The sequence below is a fragment of the Eschrichtius robustus genome, chromosome 1, assembly GCF_028021215.1.
Source record: "Eschrichtius robustus isolate mEscRob2 chromosome 1, mEscRob2.pri, whole genome shotgun sequence".
NCBI classification, from domain to species: Eukaryota; Metazoa; Chordata; class Mammalia; order Artiodactyla; family Eschrichtiidae; genus Eschrichtius; species Eschrichtius robustus.
Window position 1 is genome coordinate 185,870,225 of NC_090824.1, and position 15,546 is coordinate 185,885,770.

At 34.8% G+C, this 15,546-nt stretch overlaps 1 protein-coding gene across 3 annotated transcripts in view; it reads left to right on the forward strand.

Annotated features, from left to right (window-relative positions):
- Positions 1–15,546, forward strand: part of PLXDC2 (plexin domain containing 2) — a 407,490-nt gene that overhangs the window by 323,959 nt on the left and 67,985 nt on the right. For all 3 annotated transcript variants that reach the window (XM_068561117.1, XM_068561123.1, XM_068561106.1), the window contains one exon: positions 10,945–11,005. In XM_068561117.1, coding sequence (XP_068417218.1) covers positions 10,945–11,005 — 61 coding nt within the window. The remainder of the gene's footprint in view (positions 1–10,944; positions 11,006–15,546) is intronic.

Consider the following 15,546-nt stretch of genomic DNA (forward strand, 5'->3'; position numbering starts at 1 on the left):
ATGTATGCAATTCTAAAGCTCATGCTCTTTCCACTGAATAATTCAGCCTCAATTTTTTGCAGTAGTCAAATGGGAATAAATGTAAGGAATACTGCTAGATTTGGGTGAGAATTACATAACTGACAGTTATTGAACACGTGTTAACTACTACATGATCGAACGACGTCAGTAACCTCCACTTCCTTCCTTTTCTTTTCCTCATTATACCCATAGTAAGTGAGATGATGTTTTGTTTTGTTTTTCCCTGGCAGTGCCCCAATGGCATGTTGAAATTATTAATCAAGTTAATTATTAATTTAAGTCTAGAGACTCCATTGCTCTTAGTGCCCGAATTCAGAAAGGGAGTTGAGTGTGGCAAGGGGAGTTCTCTTTTCTAATGTGACACAATGTGCTGTGCTCCCAAATTCTTCAGAATGTGCTAGAATGCTGCCCAAATACAGGGCTCCAGAAGTTGCACACTTAGGTGGGAAAAGACCATTGTTTTTTAAATGGAATACTCACTTTACACAAATATTCTAAAAGCTACAAAAATGATTAATTTTGCTGTTAGGAATAATTACCAATAAATATAATCTTCCTTTTTCTAAGATAAAAACTATGTAACATCTTATTCATGTGTATATAATTTGAAGAAACAAAATGAACTATCTATTTAATTGTAATAGTCTGCCTTCAATTACCATACCTCAGCCTCAGATGACCATATATCTTCTTGGAAGAATTATGGTGTTTCTAAAGGAGTTGAAATCCTTCATAAATAAGAAGTTAAAATGTGTTTTCAGCCAGATTCTGGCAAGTTGCCAAAGCCATATTTACGATCAATCAATGAAGGAATATTTTCTTCATAAAGTTGGGATAACAAGTTTGATTTTAAATGGTAATAGCCTTTGGTAAACTGAAGACTTTGTATTCATCTCTAATTGTATAACTTTTATCATATAGTAAATGTTCTATTCTCAAGCTGGGCACTGTAATCTTGATTGGAGGTTGCACTTGGGAGAAGGATAATCCTCCACGAGAGGACCCTTCCCTGGGAGCACAGCCCGGGTTAAGTCTCTTAGAAGAGGTAAGTCAGATGGAATGGTAAAAGGGGCTTCAATAAAATAGAAGGCAAGCAAACTAAGTATGTTAGCAATTTGAAAAGGAGTTGGTAGAAAGCAAATGAAAATGCTGAATCTTTGTTGTTGTTTGCGTCTCAGTTTCACCTAAGCCCCAGCGGCTACCCTCTTCTGGAAATCCTAGAGCAGATCATTTCTTAAGCTGACTATATTGACAGATGGCTCAATGACCAGAGATGTCTGGTTTCGTTTGGTGAAATATACTAATCCCAGTGTCTCAAAAAGCGGAATACCTGCAATTTGTGTCTTTTTAGTAGCTTATGATTTCCACCCTACTCAAAAAGTTTACCCACTTATCTCTGAACATTAAACCCTAAGGTATCCTTTGGGTTCTAGCTGACTTTGTCACTGTAGTATTGAAGTCACTAGCTTTTCAGCTTTCCAACATCATAACAAATGTTACTTTGTATCTCTAATGAGGGTTGTTATAAGTCTCAGCAGTTCGGTAATTCTTCTAAAGTCTGCTGTGGCTGCCTTGTTTTTGCCACTTAATCAAGCTATGAGTTGACTTATTTTACTTTACATTCATACAAGGAAGATGAGAGGCAGGAAGCTGTTAATGATTTGACTATCTTGCCAGAGCTTCACTTTCTTGGGTTCTAACTTTGCCTCTTCAAACTGTGCGGTACGATACTGATTAGAAGTAGTGAGAGTAGCCATTTTGTCTTGTTTCTAATTTTAGGAGAAAAACATTCAGTCTTTCATCATTATGTAGGATGTTAGCTATAGATTATTTATAGAGATATTGCATTATAGTTAACAAAGTCAAACTAATTAAAACATGGCCAAATAATGAATTTACTCCATGAATACATACATGGTTTGGTTTAAAGAAATCTATTAAATGCCATTTATAGCACTGGTGTTGAAAATCATTTAGTCATCTTGATAGATGGGAATATAGTTAATAAAATCCAACATTTTTTTCTAAGTAAAAAACGTTAGCAGACTGAAATAGAAGGATGCGTATTAACATGATAACAAATATTATTTCAAACAGTGGAAAAAATATACTAAACATTAATGCCCCAGAGACATTCCCATTAAAATAAGGAAGAAGGCATGGGTGTGATTACCCCTATTATGTACCAGAATTCTATAACTCTGGTTAACACACAGAGAAAAGAAACAAATAAGAGACATGACTATTGGAAAGGAGAAGCAAAGTTATTATTTGTAAGTAAAGGAATCAGATACAAAATACACAGAAGTCAATAGCTTTCCATGTCAGAAATAACCATTTAGAAAATGCAATGGTTAAAGCTCCTTAACAATAGCAAAAATAGATAAAATAGTTACTAACAAACTTAATAATGTATAGGTTCCATATAAAGAAAATAATGAACGTTTGATGAGGCACTTAAAAGAACACCTGAATAAACATTTTAATGGATGGAAAGCTAGAATATATTAAGATGTCAATTATTTCCACATCAGTTCCATCAATAACATTATTATTTGGAACATCAGAATGTAATTATAAAAATCACAGAGAAGAATAAAGAGTGAGACAACTCAAGAAAAAAGTATAAAATAAGATCAATGAAGGCAGACTTTAAGTTTAGATAAATCATTAGATAAAACTGTAATAATGACATCATTATAGGAATTGTACAAGAAGAAACAAGGCTATCAATGGAAGATTATACAATTTCAGAAATAGACCTTAGCATATGAGTTTATTATGTGATTAAACATGCAATTCCAAACGATGGATAAAGATCTCTTATTCAAGGATGGCTAAGAGATCCTGGGACTCTTAGCCATCAATCTGAATAAAATTTGTCTCTTTAGATTTGGTTCTAACATCATGCCATATACCACAATAAATTTAGAGTAGATTAAAGAATTGAAAGTAAAGAATGAAATCATGAACTAACTAGGAGAGATTATGGCAAATTTTACTTAATGCCAATGTAACGGAGGCCTCTCTGAGCAAAAGGCAAAGAAAGGAATCTTGAAGAAAATGTTGAAAAACTTCACAGTGTAAAGATACAAACCACTGTATGGCAAAAAAAAAAAATCATTTAGAATTGAATGGCAAATTACAGACAGATGATATATTTAACAGAAATTTAATGCCTTATTTTATAGACACACTATAAAAAAAGAATAGCCCAATTGAATAAAATGAGTAAAAGAAATGAATGTACACTCAAAGATATAGACAGACATACGAATTGTCAATAAACATGGTTTAACATTTCACCTCACCTGTAATAAAGAAATGCTAATTAAAGCATGACTGTCACTTTTAATCCATCAAGTTGCAAAAAGAATGGTGGTATATATTTTTATAAGGGTTAAAGTAACACGTGTGCTCATATAAAAGTTGAATAATTTTTTCCAGTTTTATTGAGAAATAATTGACATACATCACCGAATAATTTTAAGGCTTCCAGCATGATAGTTTGATTTACATATATTGTGAAATGGTTACCACAGTAGGTTAAGCTAACATCCATCTTCTCATATAGATACAAAAAAAGGAAAGAAAAGAAGGAAAAAAATTCTCTTTTATGATAACTCACAGAATTTACTCTTTTAACAACTTTCCTATATAGCATACAATAAAATTTTTATCAAGCCATATAATGAAGTATATGCTGTCATTAAAAATTAACTCTCAAGGGATATTTATGGACATGGAAAAATGCCCAGATTATCATATTAACTGTAGAAAAGTGTTATCACATGTTATGATTCCAATTTGATTAATACATAAGTATATATAATTATATGTTAAATAAAGATTGGTTGGGAAATAAAACTAACAATATCTTAGCATTGGAATATTATCTACTTTAATTTCTGTTTTTATACTTTTCTGTAATTTTCTATTAAAATTATTATTTTACAAACCAGGCAATACTATTTAAAGCATAAATATGATTAAAATTTTAAACTATTAGGATAATATTATTCAAACTGAGGGTTGCAATTCAGGAGGGTCATGCTATCAATTATCCAGTGGGTTGCAACCAGCATTTTTGTTAATGAAATAGAATGGAATACAAATATCTCTGTGCTTTATTTGTATGTTTAGAGAAAAAATAAAGAAACATCACAATAAATATTTAGTTTCAGCATACACAAATACACAACCATACACACATAACCAGATATATAAATGTCTAAACACTTGATGTTAACTATATTTCTTGATATGGTTTATTTCAAAAAGTTTGAGAAACTACATTGGAGTAATCTGTTTTTTGATAGAATTGAAGATTTCTGAAATTGCATAATTCATATTGCTAATGCAGTCACATCCCCTTCATGCAGGTGAATCAGCACAAAGCTGGAAGTCATTGAGGAATTCAGATTTAACTATTTCATCTACTGCTGGTTTTTAAAAAATAACAACCACAATGTCCAAACATCGGGCTTAAACTTGTGAATACAGAGATTATATGATGCTCTGTAATGAAGGATTATTTAAGTCAATACACAGCCAAACTTGCATCATTTAAAATTCCCTGAGCCATATTTCAATATTCACTAGCAGCACTTAAAAGTTAGGTAGAACAAAGATAACAATTGAATTTTACTGTGAGATTAGTATTGCAACAAGTCAGTCCAAGTCTTTTGAATCAAATAGCTTTTAACTGTTTCCATATGGGTGAATACTTCATTCTCTTGCCCCTTCTAAGTAGTATTTTAAGAAACTTTTTAATGTAGGTATAAAATAAGTACTCAGATATCTAATAATCTGGGTAGAGTCAGCACCTCCCTGATTAAAACATGCTGAAAGTTCACTGCACTAGCCTATTACTAATTATTTGGCCCTAAAATGAGTTTACTGGATTGTCCAGTGTATAACTGACTGTTCTTATGCATCTCTATTTCATGGCATATTTAAGTCTACTTTTATATGCCCTTCATTCCCTTAAAGTATTAACAGTGCATAAATGAGGATATTTTGCCAACATCAATAGTGCCTTTTAATCATAATGATTTTTGAAAAGATCAGCTTATTTCCAGATAAGCCTAAATAATGTAGCTTCATTCCCAGCATCAATTGTTTCCTACCTTACACATTCCAAAACTGAAAACAGACTTGTAATCAGGAGATGACACTCAGAGGAAGAAAGAACTCCAGCATGGAAAGCCAATTACAGAAATTATTTTCCTTTTTGAAAATATTTTTCATTGAAAGATAGGGGAAATAAAAACCAAAAAGTTAAAAAAACAATCTTTTGAACCAATAGTTTGGAAGGAAAGAGAAATAAGATGTGAGTTTTTTTAATGAGATAAAAGAATTGGAAGGATAAAAGACCCTGGTGTTATACTTTTAAACACATATTAGGGCTGCTCTAGATTCTAGAAATCTAAAGAAAAATTAAACCTTTATTTTATAAAACCTGCAGCTCTGCAAGATGCCACAGCTGTAAAATGACAAGGTTCTGGATATCAGATATCAGATGATTTGACCCCAGTTTTCCATCCAAAACTCATCTCCAAAGCAAAGTTCCTGCGTTCTGCAGATAACTATTCTTGTTGGCATTGGATTATGATTCTGAGCTACAACTAATATCAAGAGCTTTTATTAAAAGAAAACATGCTGCATACCCTTGCATATTATAATGATGTGAAATTTCATAATTTGTCCTATAGTACTGTCTCTGTAATCGATTACTGTGTGCTTAAATTGATCTGTCATTCCCAGAGCTCTTTGTACTGAGTGGTTCAGGCATGAAAATTCTGAAAAACTTTAAGCTCAAGTTTCTTGATTTTAGGAGAAATGTTTTTAGAAGTAAAATCATCCATCTCATGCCTGAGGCCAATTAGGAACAAGCATGCCCCATATGGGAAATGAGATATGATTTTTTTCTAATATTCTATTGATAATAATGATGACTGTAATCAGCACTGTGAATTTTATGACCTACCTTTCCAATGAAATTTTTTCAGTATTTCAAAACAAATTGATTTTCCCATATCTTACGCTCCAGACTCATGGTAAAATAAATATGTTATTAGTTAGTTATAATCACAGATGTTTATCATTATACTTGTTTCTCTTCTAAAATACTTCCTTTTTAAAGCATTTTCCATTTTTTTGATGCTGGAGGATCATTTTTCACACTTTTGCAGACGATGGCAAGAAAACTTACTAAATGTGCAATTGATTTTTCCATTAAGATAGCATGCCAATAAGTACACCCAAGGCTGCAAGGACCATTTAAATCATCAGACACTTTGATGAAGTATTCTAGTCTTCAGAATTTTAAAGATCTTTATTTTTAGATAACAGGTCAGGAAACTGCAACAAGTGGGCCAAATTGGGCCCACTTCCTGGCTTTGTAAATAAAGTTTTATTGAAACGCAGCCACACCCATTTCTTTATGCATTTGTCTGTGGCTGCTTTTGAGCTACAACCGCAGAGGTGAGTAGTTAGGACAGAAAGTATATAGCCTACAAAGTCTAAAGTCTTTACTACCTTGTTCTTTACAAAAAACACATGCTGACCCCCGATCTCCAAACTAATCCCTAGCTGGGTCTCGGGATTCTGTGAAGTTTTTCTCCTAAATTTTCTTTTGTAGCTGTTTCATCTCACTGGTGAAATGACACATGTTCAATTGTGTAGAAAGACATGGACTTCATTTTTAATCCTTGTGTATGTATTTTAACATTTACTCTATTTTCTTCATCTGTATATATTACCTTTGCAAAATAAGTTTTATTTCTGGAACCCTTTCCACAAAACAGGTAAATTAGAGATGTGATGAGATTTACGCTTTAATCTCATGATTGGATAGACGCTGCAAGCTAGGAGAATTCTTTTCTAGGCTGCCTTATTAAATGGGGTTCACTTAATATGGCTCCTGAGGGCTCTGAAATCAACATCCCATTGAAACTGAGTGGAAAATAATACAATTAACTTGAAGTAGAGCTCTCTAATGATTTGTTTTGGAATTAGGTAATAGTGAGAAGAAGGGAATAACCTGAAAATAAAAACATTGGAAATCTATTGTAGTTAGGAGCTCAGACTGTCGAAATCAATTCTTAAGGAATATTTACAAAACCACATAACCTCTATTTATAAATGTTGAATAAAGATGTGCTCCATAGTTGAAAGCAACTTAGATTTTCTCTCACAAGATTCCACAATACTAATTCCCAAATATGATGATAAGGGACTTGAAGTGTAAAACACATTTCGCATTAACAGGGGACACGGCATTAATTCCTAAACATTTTCTAAATCCTATCTATACATTTGAAGGCCGACTTACTCATTTTCAACAGTTGTCGACCTTGCTACGTACATTCTACAAAGACATTCCTTAGGTATTAAAAACAGCTGATATTTACTAAATGTTGCCTATACAACAAACAGTCTACTTTTAATCCTTACCTAACCTCCCTTACCTCGTTTTGTAGATGAGGAAACCGGCTTAGATAGGAAAAATAACTTGCCTAAGATCACATACCTATTTGGTGCCCAAGCCAAAATTGTAACTCGAGCAGTTTGAGCCCAGAATCTTCATTTGAACCATGTTCCCTCCAAAGTCTTGTGAGTACAAGAAGCTTGAAAGCAACCAAGTAATAATAAACACCAGCACTTGGTATTGAGGGGCATTGAAAAAGGTGTGCTAGCTCTTCTGGGTGAGAGGAAAAGGAAATGCTGCTGGGAGTAGTTAAGTCTTGAGTTGAATTGGGTTTACTGATTAGAGGCAAGGAAGGTATTCCAGACATATGTAATAGCGTGTTCAAAGGCAGAGACTGAAAGAGTACAACACTTTCAGGGAGCTGTGATAAGGCGCAGGAGATGGGCTGGTGGAGTGTGAAGGGGCCTGCAGTATTGACATGTCTTACAGGAAGTCACTGGTTTTCCCATCTCAGTGTGGTGAGGATCACCTGGGGCACCTGTTTACAGTGAAAATTACTGGGCCCAAGTTGGAGAATCTTATCCAGTTAGATCCAGGAATTTGCATTTCAGCAGGAACACCAGGTGATTCCAGGTCAGGAGAGCCTCTCTGAGAACACTGGAAATCAACATTCTGGAGCATGACATGGTTAATGTCGTGATGTTTTAGAAAAACAACACAGCAGCTCAGTGGAGAGAGGAAGGTGTTCTCAAAAGTGATTTTTTATTTATTTAGAATTCAGAAATAATAGAAAGGTAGCTTTTCTTAATGATTTATACAACACGCACACACACACACACACACACACACACACACACACACACACCCCCTTTCATTTATAATAGGTTTTCGATGTTATTTAAACTACTGGGTTATAAAATAAAATGCTGAAAAGGCAGGGTTCTGTTGTGTTCATTTTTTAAGGCGCCGTAAGGTACAAAAATGTATGAATTTTTCAAACCAAACCTTATTTGTGTTTTGCCATTCTCAATCCTTCCCACCCTAGCAGTTAGTAAGCTGCAGTGTGAATAAATAAATGAATGGATTACTTAATTGAATTACATATTTTCAGTAGAACCTAATTTCACACACTGTAATTGAGAGATTATTTAATAACTCAAGCAAACTGCAGTGTTTCTGTACTTTTCTCTGGGATTAATGTAATAATTTAAGGGACTAATTACTTAAGATAAAATTGACTCATAAATTTAAGATTTGGTACTGTCTTGTTATAATATAAGCTAAAAGTTGCTATTTCCCACTGGCTTTGAGTACATCTAGAATGGAGTAAGTAAAGATAAACTGCATTTTAAAATTATCTGTTGCATTTAATAACTTGTCAGATGGCTCCCAAAATATATTCTTTGTAGAAAATCGATATATTCCCATCTTGCAGAAGAGAATGTCAGTATACTTTTCAATATTTAAGTAAACTTGAAGGGAAGAAAAAGAAAAAAGAGGGCATAGCCATCTAATTCATCTGGAATTGGACTCTAAACGTCAGAATCTCTTTGGGTAACCAGAGATAGCCTTGACCAACTGGGGATTCTCAAACTCAGGATGCCAGATCACACACTGATGTTTATTCCACACTTAAGCTTGTTCAACACAGATGGTAGGTATAAAATAGCTGAGCTCTAACAGATCATGTCCGGGCAGAATGATAAATATGGTCTTTTTTGTTGACAGTCGAGCTGTTTTCACATTACACTTGAATTAAATTGTGCTCATTCATGCCATGGTACATGATCTCTGACAGGGATTCTTATTAAAAAATCATCATGTAGATTCATTGCAAAACAAGTAAAAAAAAAAGTTATAAAGTAGCACTATAAGAAAAATAAGACTAAAGTTGAACAGCCTATAAGAAACTATGACAAAAAGCCTCCATTTATTTTGAAAAAAAGATAAATATCTATTTAGATTAATATTTATTAATATGGATTCATATATATTATATATAAGTATATATATTAATATATTAAAATTCAGGGGCAGTGCAAATCCTTAATTTTCATAAACTGGTAAAAATATTTAAAGTTTCTAATATGAAAAAGAAACCATATGTCAGATATACTAGGTATGATCAAATATAACACTGGCCCTAACTTTAAAATGTTCACAATCAAGTTTGGTAAATAAGACATAAAGCCATGAAATTTTATATAAACGAGAAAAGTTAAATAGTAAAGTGAGAGGTGATCACAGCAATGCTGAAGCTTTATCCGAGTGGGCTCTGGGTAGTAATTTCTGAGTCTTGAAAAGTGAATGAACTGTAGCTGGATAGGTCGGGAGAGCAGAAAATGATTTGAGTCAAGAAAGAGAGTGGGAGTGAGCAAAATCTCATCAACCCCGTGCTTGCTGAATTTGACCTTTTAGACATGACCTAATCGTAGCGCTGGTAGGGATCCACAGGAACACACTCAACTTCACTGATTCACTACAAGGACTCACAGAACTCAGAAAAGCTGTACGCTCAAGGTTGCCATTTATTACAGCAAAGGGATACAGAATAAAGTCAGCAAAGGGAAGGGACGTAGGGCAGAGTCCAAGAGTGACCAGGCACGGCTTCCAGTCGTCCTCCCCCAGTGGGGTTGGCCCATAATTCTCCCAGCAACTATTTGTGAAAACACACACCAAGTACTGCCACTCAAGGAAGCTTATCCAGGCTCATCATTGCCCAGGATTTTTACTGAGGGCCATCACATAGGTATGAAATTCTGCATGACTAACTTTATCTCTCATCTCCAGCCCCCCCAGGGGTCAAACTGATGCAACATGGCCCAGGGCTCCAGGCGAATAAAAACAGACATTCACCATAAATCATATTGTTAGTATGATCTAACATAGCCCAAGACCCAAGATATACAAAGACACTTTTATCAGGCAGGATACTCCAGGGGATTAGACGTGATCTCCCAGGAGCTGGGCAAGGGCCAGTTCTTTCTTTGGAATGTGTGGGTTTGAACACCCCAAACCTGCTGAGTTACTAAGCTTTTACTGCACAATAGGGAAAGAGTTTGTGTGACTGCAGGTCTTAAATTTTAAAATTTAACTAAAACAAATAAAAAGATCTGAAAAATACCTGCAAAAGATTTTATCCACATGTTGTGATGATGAAAAATACATATGTATGAGGAAAACAAAAGCCAACTTCATAGAATAGCTACTGTCTCACCTTTGCGTGGGCATCCAGGTGTTCTGCCCGTTGCAGTGAGCCTCAGTGGAGTGATTTGTTGCCACGTGCAACCATAACGATATGATTAGGAGTAGGCCGTTGCGCAGAACTCCGTAAATGCTTCTCCACTGCTCCAGCTAACAGTTCTATAGAAGAAAGTTGATGTTGTGCAGATTTGAGAATTAACTACTTACCGATCTTTTTCTTTTAATTTCTACCCCCACGCTGCACCCCATACTTTCGTTTCTGATCTGCAACGTGGCCTTCTCTGAAGATGTTCCAGTGGATTTGATCGCCATCGGCAGGACTGGGTAGACAGCGGATGCCCTGAAGAGGTACACATGTGCTTTATTGTGACAAGATTGTTGGGACCAAGCTGTCATGTATTGTTGCTGCAACTTAATGAAAATGGTATCTAATTTAATAAAAAGGGCCATCAGTTACTGAGCCCTTATATGTACCAGATGTTGGGTTTAACTCCACATGTATTATCTCAATTTATTCTCATACCCATCCTATGAGGTCAGAGCTGTTATTGCCTCCGTAGGACCAGGAGGAGAAGACAGAAGGGTGAGGGGAGATGTTGGGGAAGGGGGTGGAGAGACTGTCTGGAATTAGGTGTGTGACTCAGCAATAGTAGAACCAGGACTTAAGTCTCTGTGAGCAAAGGGCAGTTCTCTTAAACATTTGCTGCTTTTTGAGATCTAGGAAGCCATTGTTCATCTTTTTTGCTCAAATAACAAAATCAGTGGAATGGGGGGAAAGATTGATTGCAGCAAATTGGCATGATAGAAGAAGGTAGACATGGTCTAACATGGAAACGGTTAAGTCTCAGGCAAACATGATGGAGACAATGATGCAAAGAAGTAATTCAAGCAAGTGAATAAAATTGCAGAATGGATTTTAACCTATTTAAAATTTTTTAGTGAATTGCATTTACACTGTCATTTCAGAGTCACATAAAAATATCCTATAAAATTCAGAAAGAAAAGCATTTGTTTCTTCTCCCTTTGTTAAGTTTTAGGGTTTGAATTTTGAATAAAAACCATTAAAACTTCTATAACTTTTCTCATTTAGTAAAGCAAACCTTGTCAAAGAGCTATTTTCAGAACTCTTAAGCAATCCTAGTTACTAGAGCCGTTTTTTTAATTTAGTTTTTATTTATGATGCCTCATAAATATCTTGAAAAATACGTCTTTCAGGATATTCTTGAACTTTAAGTACAGTATTGCCAACGCAGCTTTAATCAACTTTTTGACAGTTGTTTGGGGGAAATTACAGTAATAAATACTCATTTATCTATTTCATTTCACTTATTTAACAACAGTAGTTCAAAAAGAAAATATATTGATAGAGTCATAGTTGTGTTTTCAGGTTGATGTTTCTTTCTTGTAATCACAGTTACCTCAGTTAAAAATGTTGAAATTGAATATCTGTGTAAAGATCAAGAGGGTAATTCAGACAACGTCATTTTCTTGCTTTACTGTGGGCCCACCATGAAACATAAGCTATAGAGAAGAATCCGTCATATTCTAAGCCCTCCTAAAGATATTTGTGGGGAATTTAATCATGTTCTATGGCCTGTGCTAAGCACTAAAATTACAAAGATTTTTTTAAAAAATTACCCTCTCTTCCTAAGGAGCTCAGAATCTAGTACATTCTATAATATTCAATGTTTCCTTTTTATTCTGTAAGTAAATCGTCAACATTACTTGCTTTATGGTGAGCAATTCTATCCTTCTGTTACAGGTAACTAAACAAGGTCACCAAGTCCAGTCCATTTTCTGTGCCTAAAACCAGTGTTAAATTTTCCTTCTGATCTTGTGAGATAAATTTATTCAATAAGTGCAAATCCTAATATGAGCATTTATTATTTACTGCTCTAAGCACTGCTAGTGTAAAAGTGTGAGAAATGTGTGTAGCAGGGGAGACAGACACTGAACAAAGGACAGCCCTTAGAGAGCCACACAGGCAAAAAACTCTAAGTGCGTGGTCTTGTTAAATAGGACAAGGGAACGTTTGCTTGGGGAGATGATATTTAACATGACTTCTGAAGGGTAACTGAAGGTAAGAAGAGTGGTGAGAGATGAGACTGGTGAGGTAAACATTGAAGGAGTTTGGGCCTTATCTTAAAGGCAAGAGAAAGCTATCTGGAGGGTTTTAATTAAGGGGGTGACATGATCCAAATGATTTTTGGAAGAATGGATACATTGTATATTACACTGTCTTAATTACTATAGCTTCATAAGAAATATTGTTGTTTATAGAACAAACCTCCTTACTTTTTCATCTTCACAAGCGTTTTGACAACTTTGGGGCTTTTGTTCTTCATATAAATTTTAGACTCAACTTGCAAGATCTGTAATCAATCAATCAGTCAATCAATCTTGTCAATATTCTTACTGAATTTACATTGGATTGTGAATTATATCACATTTCTGAATTATGGAAATTTTATTTTATTTTTTACTTTTTTAAAAAATTTTATTATTTTTTAATAGATCTTTATTGGAGCATAATTGCTTCACAATACTGTGTTAGTTTCTGTTGTACAACAAAGTGAATCAGCCATATGCATACATATATCCCCGTATCCCCCCCCTCCCTCCTGAGCCTCCCTCCTACCCTCCCTATCCCACCCCTCTAGGTCGTCGCAAAGCACTGAGCTGATTTCCCTGTGCTATGCTACTGCTTCCCACTAGCTATCTATTTTACATTTGGTAGTGTATATATGTCCATGCCACTCTCTCACTTCATCCCAGCTTCCCCCTCCTGCCCCATGTCCTCAAGTCTATTCTCTATGTCTATGTCTTTATTCCTGCCCTGTCACTAGGTTCATCAGTACCATTTTTTTTTTTCAGATTCCATATATATGCGTTAACGGTATTTGTTTTTCTCTTTCTGACTTACTTCACTCTGTATGAAAGACTCTAGGTCCATCCACCTCACTACAAATAACTCAATTTTGTTTCTTACGGCTGAGTAATATTCCATTGTATATATGTGCCACATCTTCTTTATCCATTCATCTGTTGATGGACATTTAGGTTGCTTCCATGTCCTGGCTATTGGAAATAGTGCTGCAATGAACATTGTGGTACATGACTCTTTTTGAATTATGGTTTTCTCAGGGAATATGCCCAGTAGAGGGATGGCTGGGTCATATGGTAGTTCTATTTTTAGCTTTTTAAGGAACCTCCATACTGTTCTCCATAGTGGTTGCATCAATTTACATTCCCACTAACAGTGCAGGAGGGTTCCCTTTTCACCACACCCTCTCCAGCATTTATTGTTTCTAGATTTTTTTATAATGGCCATTCTGAGTTTTGATTTGCATTTCTCCAATAATTAGTGATGTTGAGCGTCTTTTCATGTGCCTCTTGGCCATCTGTATGTCTTCTTTGGTGAAATGTCTATTTAGGTCTTCTGCCCATATTTTAATTGGATTGTTTGTTTTTTTGGTACTGAGCCCCATGAGTTGTTTGTATATTTGGTGATTAATCCTTTGTCTGTTGTTACATTTGCAAATATTTTCTACCGTTCTGAGGGTTGTCTTTTCATCTTGTTTATGGTTTCCTTTGCTGTGCAAAAGCTTTTAAGTTTAATTAGGTCCCATTTGTTTATTTTTGTTTTTATTTTCATTACTCTAGGAGGTGGGTCAAAAAAGATCTTGCTGTGGTTTATGTCAAAGAGTGTTTTTCCCATGTTTTCCTCTAAGAGTTTTATAGTGTCTGGTCTTACATTTAGGTCTTTAATCCATTTGGAGTTTATTTTTGAGTAAGGTGTTAGGTAGTGTTCTAATTTCATTCTTTTGCATGTAGCTGTCCAGTTTTCCCAGCACCACTTATTGAAGAGGCTGTCTTTTCTCCATTTTAAATTTCATCTTTTTATTATTGATTTCTTACCTAACTGAATTGTCAGAGGGCACATTCTATATGATACTGATTCCTTAAAATTGGTTGGAACTTTTAACGGAATAGTGAATGAGTAATTTGTACAAATGATCTACATGTGCTCAATAAGGATGTGTGTCTTCTAATTGCTTGGGTATGAAGTTTGATAAATGGGTTCTAGGTATTTCCACCATAAGCTTCTTTACCATAAACATCTTTGCCACAAGCATTTTTGCTGCATAAGTAATTGGCCATAAGGCAATTTTGCCGTAAAAGATAAAACAACGAAAAATAAAAGAGAGACGTTAGAAAGGACATAATGAAACATGAAAAATGAATAACAAAATTAAAAAGACTTTATTGCAAAATACAAAATATCTGAATACATTTAACGTGTATGTAGACTAATGGCAATACTGTGCAAATAACTGACTTTATTCTGTGGGTTGTACCTAAGCACTTGCCTTCCAAGTCTTTTGTTCATCATATTACACTTTTTTTTTGTTTATTTATTTGTCTCCTTGTTCAGCATCCCAATGTTATTTTCACTAAAATTTCTTCCTTCTTTAAGAAAGGTATCAATTTCCAAATACTGGGATGCATGTTTATAACTGAGCTTTGTACTGTGTTGTGAAAGCCTCTGCACTGTTGTTTGTTCTTAGCATTTTGTCACATGTCCATTGACAGACATTACAAAGTTCTGTGGGAAACATGGTTTCACTTCTGTGCCTTCAAGGCCCTCGGCCTCTTTCTCCTCCCATGTAGTGTGTTTCAAAAGAAGAAACCAACTCTTGGGGCAAATCATCACCATCTGTCATGATTTTTGTATTGTGTATATCAAACCAAACTGTCAGCCAGTTATTTTATCTTTTATGGCAAAATTGCCTTACAGCCAATTAGTTATGTGGCAAAAATATTTTCAGCAAAAATGCATGCGACAAAGATATTTACAGCAAAGAAGATTATGGTGAAAATTCCGGACA